The 14,697-nt window shown below is 34.4% G+C and overlaps 1 protein-coding gene across 5 annotated transcripts in view; it reads right to left on the bottom strand.

The window, feature by feature from the left end:
* Positions 1-14,697, bottom strand: part of LOC139974218 (uncharacterized) — a 129,469-nt gene that overhangs the window by 67,982 nt on the left and 46,790 nt on the right. For 2 of the 5 annotated variants that reach the window (XM_071981220.1, XM_071981219.1), the window contains exons 2-7: positions 12,158-12,203; positions 10,929-11,098; positions 10,100-10,364; positions 9,293-9,507; positions 8,727-9,032; positions 7,980-8,247 (exon numbers count right to left, since the gene is read on the bottom strand). In XM_071981220.1, the coding sequence (XP_071837321.1) occupies positions 7,980-8,247; positions 8,727-9,032; positions 9,293-9,507; positions 10,100-10,364; positions 10,929-11,098; positions 12,158-12,203 (1,270 nt within the window). The remainder of the gene's footprint in view (positions 1-7,979; positions 8,248-8,726; positions 9,033-9,292; positions 9,508-10,099; positions 10,365-10,928; positions 11,099-12,157; positions 12,204-14,697) is intronic. The other 3 variants (XM_071981221.1, XM_071981218.1, XM_071981222.1) reach the window with 2 other exon arrangements.

Genomic DNA, 14,697 nt, shown 5'->3' on the forward strand with positions numbered 1-14,697 from the left:
TTTTATATAACGATATTTATCATTAATGACTTATTAAAATAATGTGACATTCACGCTGACTTCGAACATGCGAGATATAAACCGTTTAGTATCGCAAAACAAAACAAAACAAAAATCCTGTATATTAAAAAACTGTTTTGTGTCTTATATGGGTAAATTTGAAGCTGTTTGTTCTCAGTATACACCTATTTCTTCTGTTCTTGATGAAGTTTTGGTCGATCACTTTTAATACATGACGTTTTCACACTTTTTACGGAATCTTGCATTTAACGGTAGATTATGATACGACAATACTGCTACCAGTACAAGGTGATATATAGCTATAAACAGTATGATAAAATTCTCACTTTTTATAAAATTATCACATCTAGCGAACTATTGATATTGATACTTTAGGATTTGAACTGCTTGAGTTATTACTTACACCAAAATAAATGTAATTATTATTGCTTTTTTTTTAATTTACTAGTTTAGTTGCTTGAATACTTTTATTGGGGTATTTTATTGCTGAAAAACTTGGCTGTATACTTTCGAAAAAGTTTACAATAAAGTTAAGTTTTTTAAATAATTTTACTATTTATCAACGAGAAAACATTATCAATTTCATTATTATGTGACAAACCGAAACTTTTCCGGTGGCTAAGAATGTTAATGAGGAGTAATGAGCTGGATAATCTGATGCCTTCTCTGCCCTTACTTGAAGTAACGAAAAGACTCGCTGATATTTCTATTGATTCTCACATCAGTCTTGCATATCAGCATCCTTTTAAGCTAATTTCATTGTACTACTCGATCAAGTTGACTGTATTTTACATGTAAATCACGATAAAAACAGCATAATGTATAGAGTTTTGACATGTTTTATCACATTGCAGGTATTTTTCAACAGTTGGAGGACCAACTGTATTGTAGCTGTTCTTATAGTCACAGTATCCATTTAAACGAATGCCTTATGCGATGAGCAAACTAATTTCGTTGAGACGTCATCACTAGTTGCATTAATGAGGTTAAAGCTATATATGTTTAATGTTAAGCGATGATAACATCATGTGAAATTTATATGGAAAAGAGTTGTTTGAAATCAGAAAATTGAAACAGGATAATTTCTACTGGTTATTCGGATTGTAAATGTTGAGAGTTATAGCCGATATGATTTCCTTTTATTTCCCCCTGTTTTCTCCTTTGTTCTATTTTGTTTGCTTGCATTTGCATTTTGGTGAAACAAAAAGTCCTAGAAAATATGAAGTGAACACATAACTATACCAATGAAACTTATTATCGTGAGATTAAACGTTATGTGAATTTGTGCAGATATTAAGTTTTCTTTCTAGGAACACCACGACAATAGATGTTCATCGTCACTCACAGATGGGGTTCAAATTAGGTCATTATTTTCAATACAGTCTGCATTTTTATGTCTGTTATTTTGTAGCTACATGTGTATCAAAATTTAAATATCTAGTTTACGCAGTCCATTTTGTTATGGATGAAATTTTATTTGTTTCTAATGTGATGTGCCAGAGTTGAGAATTTCATTAAATTGCAAATGTTACACTTTGTATATTTTCATTTGACAATACACACAGAATTCGAGGTTAATTGATTGTTTAAATATAAAATGTATTCCAAGTATTACCATACAATATAGTCCGAATATTAACACAATTCCCTCGTAGTTATATCACTCTTCAGTTTCTGTAAATACAACACCTATCTATGTATTGTTTCTTTACTGATAGTGTATTGTTATCTGGATTAATCTAGCCAGCGTGGTTCCTCACAGCATAACGAGGACGTTTTCTGGAAGAAAGCTTGCCACGGTGTATTTTGTAGGTCCTTTGCAGTACACTTTCATACTTAAATGTACAAAATACGATTAGCATCGTTCTGATATGTTCAAGTGAAAGATTTCTAATAAATTGTCACCTGCGACAGGTGACAATACCGTTTTAAAACATCTAAGTCATCTCAGGGATATAGCTCTTTTCCTAACTTATTGGACAGTTTTCATAGAAGAACTTGCACCCAAAGTATGATGTTATTAAGATTATGATAGTCCATGCATTACGCAAAGATACTCATCTAGTAAGTATTCAAAGGGTACTATCCATCAGTATATGAGTTGTAGCCTTGGTAATGTAAATGTAAGGTAACTTTTTTTTTCATCCAAGGAGCATTGGTCTTTTATTGTATTGCTTCCTTAAATTCTCGAAATGAAGTTACGTCTTTTATCATGTAGCTGCAAGGCACACCAATCGATGTTCCGTAGATATAGGCGTAGGTTTCATTGACTTGTAAGCGAATAATTTTACCGACACTTCTCATTGCCCTAAACTGGTGTCATAGAACAGCCATATTCGCAAATTCCAAGTTGTATCTTGTTTCAAATAAACCGTGTGTCTTTATACTAATGAAAACGTTTAAGGCATATATTTAATTTCTTGTGGTGACAAGTGTTATGTTGACAATTAGAGTAAGTAATATCATTACTGAATATCAAACTACATACTATAGGAAATTATTTTTAAAGTCCAATACATTTTAGAGCGTCTAGACGCATCGTAACAAAATATAACAAGTACTCATATTTCCACATGTGCAAGACAATGCTTTGGGACACTGCAGCACAAATGAATCAAACAGTCTCAGATTATTGCTGGTTATTCTGTAACAATTAATGTAACGCGCACGGGCTAATGTTCAAGACGGTTATATTCTGTACTGTAAACTATGGTTTAGTGTTATTTCATGCTGAGAGACAAATCTCCTGGAACGAAGTTCATCATCTTCTGTAAGATTTCAACTGCAAATCATTCACATGATTAAAATAGAGAAAGAATTAAACGAAATTAGATAATAAATTTAGTTACAGAACCCATCCCAAAATGTGGTAGTATGACCACGAAGGTTTCATCACTCATATGGCCATGGGCGTCAATCCTAGGTGGGACCGGGGACACGCCCCCCACATTTCGATGGGTGGAGGACAACCTATCAAATGCCCCCCACACACATTTGGAAAAAGAAACGGCACTTTATAGCTAGAGCTAAAGCCTGTACATATTTGTTGTTTAGTTGTAGATGGTGTTTCAAAGACGGTGCCCGCTCCCTAATATTGGGGAGTGAGATTGGGAGCATATTCCGTGGAAGCGCATTCCATATTACCTTGTTGTTGAGTGATACCGGAGTTTACTCCACAGTGAGAACACTGGGTACACTCCGTCCAGAATTCACCCGATTATATGCAGATACACCTAGCAACCGTGATAACTTGCGTGAGGACTCTACCGAACAACAACTGATTTATTTTGATGCCTTCACCACTTTAGCCACCACTCACATGGGAACTATTCTAAGTTTGACAATACATGCGCATGTGTGAGGTCCTGAAAGTATAATTAAAGTGGTTTGTCTTGTCATCCTAGTTTCAAATGTCATAGAAATGTATTCTTGTAGACCTAACAAAACATTTAAACTGACACAGTCCCATTGGAAGTGTGTCACGGGTGGCATTACAAGGCATTGGTGGTTTAACATGCTGAGGTATGACTACCTTTGGCCAATTTGCGCTAAGCTCACTAAACGAACTCGGATCTGGATTGTGCCTTATTAGTTAGTTATATAAATTATTAATAATGGTGTATGAGGAAGTGCACCATTTTGTGGTATGAGCTAAAGGACGGCAAGTCGAGAAACTCACATGCAGTCGCGGCGGATAGCTTCCTTCTTCTATATGTCCGGGGACATTTTGGGACATCGTTCCTATAGGCTTATATATGAGGCCCTGGGGTCATTCCTTGACCGACTTGGTGCAATATAATGTGCCCTTTTCGAAGTTAATTTATTCACAGGTTGTTACGTGTCATGGGTTCTAACAAATGAGGGGTATTCTATCCTGAAACATAGGGCAAAATGCGGCTGCGATCTGGCAGGTATTCAAATCTGAAATTTTCTTGGTACGCTGCGCGCCAACCGATGCTTACTTACGGCCGGAATATTCGAATCAATCACGCCACCCCCCTCCCACACGTTTCAAATCGGATTGGCGCCCCTGCATATGGCACATCGTCGTATACCCACCATATATGACATACATGAGCCATTACACAATATTGAAAATTTGAGGTTCATTGAACACTTCTTTGACGTTATTTACTACGATGTTAGTCCAATAGTCTAATTCCTACAAGTTACAATTATTGGAGGGTGAGTTGTGGAACGATTTTAGCCGTTTTGGCGTGTGTATTATAGCCAAAAGATTCATGTTTTAATATGCCATTTGTCATTTGACCTCGACATTGTTTTCCTATGGCTTTATGTGGTCAATCAAAAGGTGTCAGCAGCTCACGTACATGTAGCAAAGCCATCAGGTGAAGTTTTTATTGCATGTTATCACAAATTGTAATTTGACGTTATGCCCACCAAAATTTGAAGTCCATCTGGCTTAAAGCAGCATTTTGCGTTGGGTCGCTTTTTTCCACCTTTTTAACATGTGCATCGATTTTTTTAGATGTATCAATCATAAAACAGCAAACTAAGATACCATCCAAGTTTCACCCTGCCAAGAGCGTTAATTAGCGAGTAATTAACGATTTATATCGATAAAGAGTAAAAGTGTCCTCGACAAAGTTTTCATATCACCAAATCCACTAGTTTGAATTCCACCAATCAGTGAATAGTATGTTTATTCATGAGCATTTTGTGTTTGGTCGCCGTTTTCTACTTTTTTGACATGTCCATCGAGTTTTTTACATACATCAAATCACAAAACAGCAAATTAAGATATTAGCCAAGTTTTTCCCTGCCAAAAACGTTAATTGGCGAGTATTCCACATACAAAATTAATCGCATTCAGTTCCCAAACCCACTAGTTTGAATTCAACCAATCAGAGATGCAGGTTTAGTTATGAGCCGTTGCTAAAAATAGATTCAAGACTTTGCGTTGGTACAACCAGGGAGTTGTTATGCAACTCTCTGGTACAACTGCCATATAGACTGTACACAAATCAAGCGTGGTGTTATATTACGTATCTGTCAATGACGTTCGTAGTGTTTAAATATTCATATTATGGGCGAGGTTTATTGGGTTCCCAACGGAAAATATCTTGGAGAACAACAAAGTTGAAAGTTGCAATTTTTTCGACTTTTATGCCACCATTTGAAGTAAAATATAAATAGATAAGCAAGTTATGTATGTCGTTATGGCATAGTGGAGTCAGTGAGGCTGAGAAAAATCATAGAAAAGGACGCAAAATGCTGCTTTAAAGCTTAAACGAGTTATCAATAAGCTTTTTGGACCAAAGTTAGCCAAGTGTGACCTTTGATCCCATCAACAACGTGATCTTTGTAGTTTAAATTATATTTGACTTTGACGGTCTGGTATCTTATATGTGCAAAACAGTTTTTCATCACGTTTTTATGATATATGTAAAGTACCCCACCCACAAACACTAATGCACAGCTGTCAAAAGCAATCCTGCTTACCAAGGTAGAACTTGGAATAGTCAGGAACATAGTGGCAACATACAACAATATCAAGTGACAACATTAATGTGACTTATCAGTTTCGGTCTGCATTTTATTCAGAACACCGTTACAGAGGGACGTGTCTTAATTTGTCATCTTAACAAAGTGACTGAAAGAAACAGAACTCACAAAAAACGTTGTTGTAACTGTATGTAATTGTGATTGAACTTCTTATACCTTGATATGAATCAATTGAATTACATTAGGTGTTAGACATGTGGCAATATACCCCAAACTATCGAAAGGAAAAAGAAGAGACTAATGCAAAGTCTGTTAATCCTTGTACATGCTGTCATGTACATATCCATAGATAAGGAAGAGTAATTTGGCATGGCTTTAACTCAAACAACTCAGTTATCCGGGCTTTTTCTTTTCTTGGTCCTTCACTCTTTCATTGTTCTGTGACAGTTAACCTCACTGTCAAATATATTCAGATAGTTCGTTGTTATCTCAGTCCATGTTGTCTTTTAGGAAAAATTGTCATGCATAGAAATTTCGAGTGCTCACAATAAAGGAGACATTTTCAGATTTTGAAAACACTTTGTTGTTAAATTATCTTTCACAGTATAAATGTAGACAAAATATCCACCTTGCTGTTAACTTTATTTCTGAATCACATCATCAGGATCGAGGTCGTATCTTCATTTCCGTCGACTGTATGTTGTAATTCCCGCCAGGGAAATTATACCAACGAATGGTATAAGATCCAGTGTATGGTCTATTGAGGTCACAATAATAATAATAATAATAATTGTACCACCATCCGGATTTGTAATAAGAGACAAGGTGATGATAAGAATAAATATCGTTGTCACGGTCCCGTGTAGAGAATGCTGCTCCATTGTGATAACTATGACCTAGTGCGTTGTAACCTAGATAAGCAAACAGAAAGAAAAGGGTCAATGAAAGCATTGTCACTGAATGTATGTATGAAAACTACAACAAATATAACTCAATGTTAATATATGACACGGAGACTGAATGGTAACGTCATAGATTAACTAAATGCATCATACAATCGAGTGTGTTTTATTTAAAATATTAAGACACCCCTTTACAAACAATGGGCAAGTCGTTCACATGAAATTGAAATTATTTATTAGAGCATTCATTTATAGTCGTACTCATATGAAAAGATATGCATCAGTTTGTGGGAGTTCAGCATCGACCTCGTGTAGAGATTCAAGGAGGGTATACACAGTGAAGGGATCTTAAAAGTCCTTGTCACCTCATGTATTTTCGTAAATCGGAACTCATAATTTTAGTATCATATGACTTGATTCAAATCAAAAGACCCTACTTTAATATGAATCCATTGTTTCATAACTGTTTGTAAATCAATACCTACGATATTGAACTTCATACTTTGACTGGATTACGTATGTATATATTTAAGCATTTCAAATATTAGCACAATGATTAAAGCTCCACTTGAGGATAAATAACCGTTTTATATCTTACGAGGGAGACCTGTACGTAATATCTGGGCATGATAAATTTCTCCATTCTTCTCTTTGTTTAGATTCGTCATAAAAATTGGAAAGGTATACTTGAAATAATCACATTCAGTTTTTTTTTCAGTATTCTCCCAACTATAATAGAAAAAAAACAGTGTCCCCCAAAAAACTTGTCTGGTTTACATTATTGGTTGCTACCAGTAATCGATTTGAAATTATCGCTACACTATTCTGGAAATTAACTTTCTGAAATAAACGACACATGAGTGTAGAAATTTATATATTTCATGTTATAGCATGTGATAGATTGTTCAATGCAACTGTTCATTCTCGAAGTAATAGACTGACTTTGGTACAAATTACTGTGACGATCGATCATGTATAGTGTAGAAGCCTATTGCGAACCATTCGCAGCCATACATTATCTCGTAACAGTGAATTAGGTCTGAAATCAAATAAGTATATCGTCTTTCGACATGTAACTGTTTTCAACTGGTGCGAACTTAGAAAGTTTCTGCTTTTCTTTCTTCGGTTTTTTCCCTTTACTCTGCATACTGCTGTATCTTGGTATATTTCCAAGGACCAGTTAAAACAGCTAAAGACCATAGTCTATGACTCTAACATTTAAACATTATCTCTGTGATCTGCATGAGATGGGATATTTGGTTTTAGGTGGGTTTCCTTTCTATGTCGAGGCAAAGGAATTGAAGAAAGTTTTCCAGATCATAGAATATGGCTACGTCTTATGTGTAGTTTCAGTATTTTCAAGATGTAATTGAACCCGAAAATGAGCACATGATTTTAATATAACTGGACTATCAGTTCTTGATAGTCATGATAAGTCTATTAAAAAATCTAAGTGTCTGTAATCTCTAATCATAGCACGATGAAAAATTAGAATTGCTCTAAATAGTTGCCAAGTGCATCCGTTCCGATAATCATATGCACATCAGATTGTAGAATCTACTTGGAGAAAGAAGATAAAAAGGAACTCACCTGCTGTACTTGAAGAGTCATAACCACTGACACTTAGTCTGAAATTAGTATCCACATCGCCCACGCTGAAGGAGCTATACTTAGCAAAATGATGTTGCCCAGATTTTGAAACGAAATCAATCCTTAGCTCATATTGACCTTGGCTCGTCAATGCTGCAAGTTTATCGTTGCCAAGCCAGAAGTTGCCGTCGGCAGTTCCAAAACCCTCTCTGTATTCATTCCAATCTCTGTGAAAACTCAAACTACTGTCAGCACGTCGCTGGAAAACCTGTAATTATAGGAACACAAACAAAAATGAAGACGCAACTATATATCAACTAATTTTATTACATTTTAGGATGCTTACAATTATCCCACTTGAGATACCCTCAAAAGTTCATTCAGTTTACATGATTGTGTTGTGTTGTGTATAACCCATGGATCTGAAAGGAGTATCATCATGCATAATACTTCTACTATAAAAAAAAACCAGACCAACGTTCGCAAGCCAAAATAAATACAGATAAATAGGACAGATGTTCTCTAGACATACTGGTGTCCATAAACCAAATTAATATGCAAACAGTTTCAAATTATCCTATTTGTTAAGTTGGCTTTAATCGTTACAAATTAATGATAACATAATAATAGTAATAAATATTTAAGAAATAATAATAGTAACAATTGTGTTTTCATCAGTGACAAAAGAGAAAGAATACAACTTCCTTTCCTTTGTTATCTTTAAAAATGACAATAACAGATACATACCAACCAACCACCTCCATCTGAGACGTCACACATTACTTGAAATGGGTTGCCTGTCCACCCTGCTGGTTGTATAAGTCGAATGCTGTTGGAGTCCTCTGTACTATATGCTTGACAATCTGATGCAGTATCCCGATCACATTGGACCCCGTCTCCAGTGTATCCTACGTTACAATAACACTGTGATAAGCCTTGTCGTTCTTCACAGTTACCATTGGGACTACACCGGTATGTGTCATCACAGCTCAACAGACCGCTGTTGCAGGAACATCGTTTGGTACAAGAAGGGTTCACATATACTTCACCTTCCTAACGAGAAAAAACGGTACGCCTTGTCAAGTAGATGCAAAATAATAATATCCTTCAATGGGAATACTCAATGTTCCATGTCGAGGTTTAACGAGCAGTGCAATAGGTGACATTCCTTCATAAAATTAGAGTAGCTGCAGGGTAAAGATTTAGCGTTTTTAAAATGTATCATTTCAAGCATAATAATAAATGTTATGTTCCAGCTTTTCTTCTCATTGTAAATTAGTTTGATACGTAAACATTTAGGAATGGTAACTTACCGCTAGGACTACTCCTTGACCGTTCTCTGTTTCCTCTATGAAACAACTACAATTCTCTCTAGGTACACAGTCTTCCCCGTCCATCAAGAACCCATCGGGACAAACGCAAGTGGGTGTGCTAGAGCATGATTCGGTACATGTAGGATCGGCACATGAACCTTCACATTTACACCTGTTGAGAACCTTGTTGGTGGGACACCACTCGATGCATGGGTCTGGAATACCAATAACGATTAAGTTACGACATCAAATAGGAAAGCTTTATGCAAAGTGTACGATGATCTATTATCTCAATAACGCATCATGTTCATAAATTATCATTTGATATTGTATAAAAATGCGAAACATGCTTCACAGCTAAAATGACATATTTAAATAAAACAATGAAATAAATAGCAACCCGCTCTCTGCTTACTAGATGAACAAAATACATCGATTCATGAAGAAACTAAGTCTGAGCTTAGTGCTTGATAGCAGTGGCCAACAACGTGCTCATGAAAGTAAATTTACATGCTGCAAAATGAATATTAAATATTACTACGAGCTCATTCATCTAAAGATACCTTGGTTAATGGCATGGATGTCAGGTTGGTTCAGGTGGGAAGTATATCGTTAGTAAGCGAAACATTCCCGCTCTGTATCACACCGCACGTCAAACATATTAATATCATCGAATTATTGAAACATGTGTGCACAGCAAAAATCGCAACATTTTAATTTCACTGTTTAACGGTTAGCAAACATATTAAATGTCACTTCGGGCGAGAAACGTGTCCAGTTAAGAAGTGTATCAGTTTAATAACCCACCTGTTGTTCCGGTATACTCTCCAGTGCTAACCAGTTTGTAATGACTGAAGCTGTCACTGATGCGGAAAGTTTCATACGTCACGAAGAATGAACAACCGGATTCTGTAGTTATATCCATGCGGAGCTGATATTTCCTCTGATTGGTGATGTAGGATATCTTCTCATTGCCGAGCCAAAATTCATGAGAGAGGAAACCAAAACCGTTTTCATATTCGTCCCACGTACGATTGAAGTTGATTGAATTATCCTCTCGTCTCTGTATGACCTGTTGAAATAATTGGAAAAAATATCAAACTGATTGAATTGCAAGACCGTTAGTTATTAACTGTAAGACTAGTGTGAAACAAAAGAAAGGCAAAACTATACTGAAACATGGAACAAGCAACCTGCAGGAAGAGAAGAATGAGATCATGTAAACAAATTAAAATCACTTACAAACCACAACAAATGTATATTGATGCGAATACTATATAAATATTACCAATATATGAGTTGTGTCATCTTCGCCAATTTAGTATTCTTATTGAAGTCAGGAATATGTGGAAAGTATTAAAACGTATTGGAAAACCATGTAGGAATATAAGTATGGTGCAGACTGCTTTTGCGAAAGAGCATGACAGATGATTCGACCAACCTCTTTTTGTAAGACATCAATATTGTGTAAAGCTTGCCGAGCCCAATGTAACATCAAACTTATATTATTACATCATAATAACATGAACAGTTCTGTAGTATGAGAAATGTATTATTTTAACAAGAATAATTTCAATTGTGGTGACAAATCTTGCAATGTAAATACAATATTCACAGTATAAAATACAACACCTACCGTCCATCCACCATCACCTAGACTGTTGTTACAAGATACTTCAAAAGGTTCAGGATAGCCGTCTGGTTTGATGACGTAAACACCATCGTTTCTAGAGGATGGACATTGGCTTAGCACTTCATGGCAGTCTCGTGGATATTCAGCACGTTGGTAGAGGAAAAACGATGACGCTAAAAGGAAAAGGTAACACAACATAAGCATAACTTACATCAAGCTAAGAGGTTTCATAACTCCGGAGACACTTGTTTGACAACAGAGATCATATAGCCTACCTTTATTGTTTACTTTGTCAATGTTCACAACCACTTGCGTCATTTCCTGATCACGTTATAAAAGTTTGGCATGGGCAATTACGAAGATGTGATTTTAAAATCTAGTTACTATTACTTACTGGTCTGTACTATTTCAAACATTTTCCATTTTTTTTATAAATATAGTCACTCTTTTTATCTTATATCCCTGAAAAATTTTGTAAGTTAAGCATTTGAATAATACATAGCAAATTAAAAACCTCATTTTAAAGGCGATCAATATTTTTTTAGCGAATTTCGTTTCCTATACATCATAATTTTCATAAACAAAAAAGTACTAAAGTAAAAAAACTTTCTTTAAAAAAAATTAAAAGTCTTTGAAGTTACAAAGTGCTTATTATAATCACAAATGTTATGTAAACAACATATGATATCTTTGAAGATACTTCCCAAACGATTTGTATATCGTATACGTTCATAGTTGTTTGGCTATTCTCCAAATGTTATGATATAGTTGTATCTTAAAGACAGACAATATTACTTTCACTCGTCTTTGGAAATTAGCTGTGGTTGGGGCAATGGGGAAGGAGAATGGAGAGGGGAGAGGATATACGGGTAAGAAAATGCTACAACGTTGTTAACGTTTTGAAGTTTTTATTAACATTCTTTGAAATTAAAGTCTTTGAAGTTATATAGTGCTCATTATACTCACAATAGTTATGTTAACAACATATGATATATTTGACGATACTTCCCAATTTGTATATCATATACGTTCATAATTGTTTGGAAATTCTCCAAATGTTATGATATAGTTGTATCTTAAAGAAAAACAATATTATTTTCACTCGTCTTTGGAGGTTAGCTTGTGGTTGGGGTAAAGGGGAAGGAGAGGGGAGAAGGGAGAGCAGAAAAGGGTAAGAAAGTGCTACAACGTTGTTCCCGTTTTGAAGTTTTTAATATGATAGAAACACTTACTTAGCGTTTGGTCTCCGTAGTCACTAATGCTCCTTTGACGTTCCGGCTAAAATAAGGTCAAAAATATGTATTAACAATGATCGTCCAATAAGGACAGGGTACAATTATATAGTAAAATATGTCAACGTTACATTTTTCTTATTTTCCATCGTCCTATGTTTAGGTTAGTCTAACTTTTTATTTTATGTTCTCATCTATAAATTGCAACATTTCACATAGCTGTTTGTTATTTTAGTACAAGTTAGAGAAGAGTTATTGAGGCAGTCATGTATCTGTATTAGTAATTAGCTGCCGTTTATTGAAGACAAAAAGAAAAATAATATAGATACGACAAAGTTTGGTTGAGTTGTAGAGGAGTATGACAATAAGTATGATAAGCAGTTTTAATTTTTACGTGAATTCAGGTGAATATTGAAGATTAAAAGTAATCCGATAAAGATGTCACCTCTCTCAGTACAAAACACAAACAATGAAAGTTAAGGTTTGAGTTTAGCATTGTCTTGAAAACATATTTTGTTTTGTTTTAATATCCCATATATTCAGAGTGTTTTTATGCCCATCAATTTGTTCTAAACAATGAACATTTACTATATGCCCATTTGGTATCACGTTCTTGATATGACTTTTATAGTTTAAAACTTTTTTTTTAGAAGACCTATTGGTTAATAAAGATTTGGTTCTAATGTATAATAACGTTCGATAGAATTTTGTAGAAAACATAATTATATAAAAGAACCGTTAGAATCTTAATAATAACATATTTTTCTTGTAAATTGTTTAATTTAATTAATTCACATGAAACAAGTTCATAAAAATACTTTGCAAATTTCGCATCTGCATTATGTTATCGCGAATTTGGATTAAATTGATGTTGTTCTTAGTACTGGCAATGAAAAAATATATAACCTTTACACACATTAAATGATCGGGATTATTAATAGAGCAAATTCTTTATTGATATCATGCAGCTGTTTGGGATAAATCTGACAAAGATGCAAATTTGTGGCAACAATGAACTAACAACGACATCAGCGATTAAGTCAATTGACAATTCTTACAACAGCAACGTTTGGATGAGTAAAGTTAGTATATCTTTTGATTTTCTTTATTGCTATTGTTCATTTACATTGATTTAATATACAACCTAAATATATTATACTAGTTAAGTAGTTAATTAAGTCGACAGCGTATTTAATGTAACGGAATTAGAAAAAAATTTCTTTAATCGACTATGCATCTTTAGAGCTTACGAAACATTCTATGAAAAGGTAGATTAAACATGTTTGACAGCCACCGAGAACGCTTTTTGATATTACAAAGAACAAAATGTACACAATACGCTAATCGATTGACGTTTATTGCAGCGGTTTGTTAACCTTTAGTTTTCAACGTTAACTTTAGAGAAGAAACTACCTCTACGAAAATGCTATCATTATTTCATAATTTGACTAAGTATTTTGTAGAATTGTTTACTTAAACATTGTCCTTTAAATTTTGAAAACGTTGTCTGGGCATAGACGACAAATGACATTGACAGGCATTTATCATATATCATGTAACTAAAGTAACTGTTCATGACCTTTAGGTTGACTTAATAACGAGATAACAAAATGTATTGTCTTATAACTTAGAGTTGACTTGAAAAAAATGACTTGAAGACTTGTTCTAAGTTCAAAAGCAGGCATTCTGCGTAATAACTTTTTCAATAAAATTGTTCACACAATAATTAAAAAAAATCATTAACTACTTCGTTACGTTATCATGATATTTCGACAAGTTTTCTAAGTTCAAAAGTTGGCATCCTGAGCATTGACTTTTTGCAAAAGACTACTACGGTACATTATCATGATTTTCTAATAAAGTATAACAAGAAGAATTTGGGTGACAGAATATTAAACTGCGTTCCCAGAGACAGAAAGGACTATTGTTTTAGAAAGATTGTGTGTTTAACCAAATAAGTGAAACTCAAAGAAAATGGCTCTTTCATATTCACTGGGTGTTTGTAAGATAAAGTTAAAGTTTTCAAGAAGGCATATGTTCGTCAAAGCTGAATATTCTCAGATATCTATTCAAAATCGCACCGCCTGAATCTTCGATATCTCCAAATGACGGACAGAAAAAGTAATGTTTTTTTTTTTTTTTTTTTTGACTCGTTAGTAAATGTTAGCAAACCAAATCTGCGTTGTCAAGATTTCTCTTTTGTTTAATATTTTGTAACATTTTCATGATGCGAAATAGCGGAATTTAAATATATGTACATCAACATATTAAAACAACGTGTCAGAAGTAGAGTCAAATGTTGTTTCCTATAATTAGCAGGCGTCTACGAAAAAGTCTAGACTTTTCAAAGTAAATTCAGTTTATGAGTCGGATCGGGATTTTCAAGATTAAATACATTATTGATTAAAGCACTTAATCATAGCTAACCTAAGTGTAAAAATTACAACGTAAGCATTTGGTAAGATGAAATGTTTGTTGTGTAAAAAATTTCGTTAAATAGTATTTATTCAGTAACTCTCCCATTGCCATCAAATATAGAC

The sequence above is a fragment of the Apostichopus japonicus genome, chromosome 9, assembly GCF_037975245.1.
Source record: "Apostichopus japonicus isolate 1M-3 chromosome 9, ASM3797524v1, whole genome shotgun sequence".
Lineage (NCBI taxonomy): Eukaryota > Metazoa > Echinodermata > Holothuroidea > Aspidochirotida > Stichopodidae > Apostichopus > Apostichopus japonicus.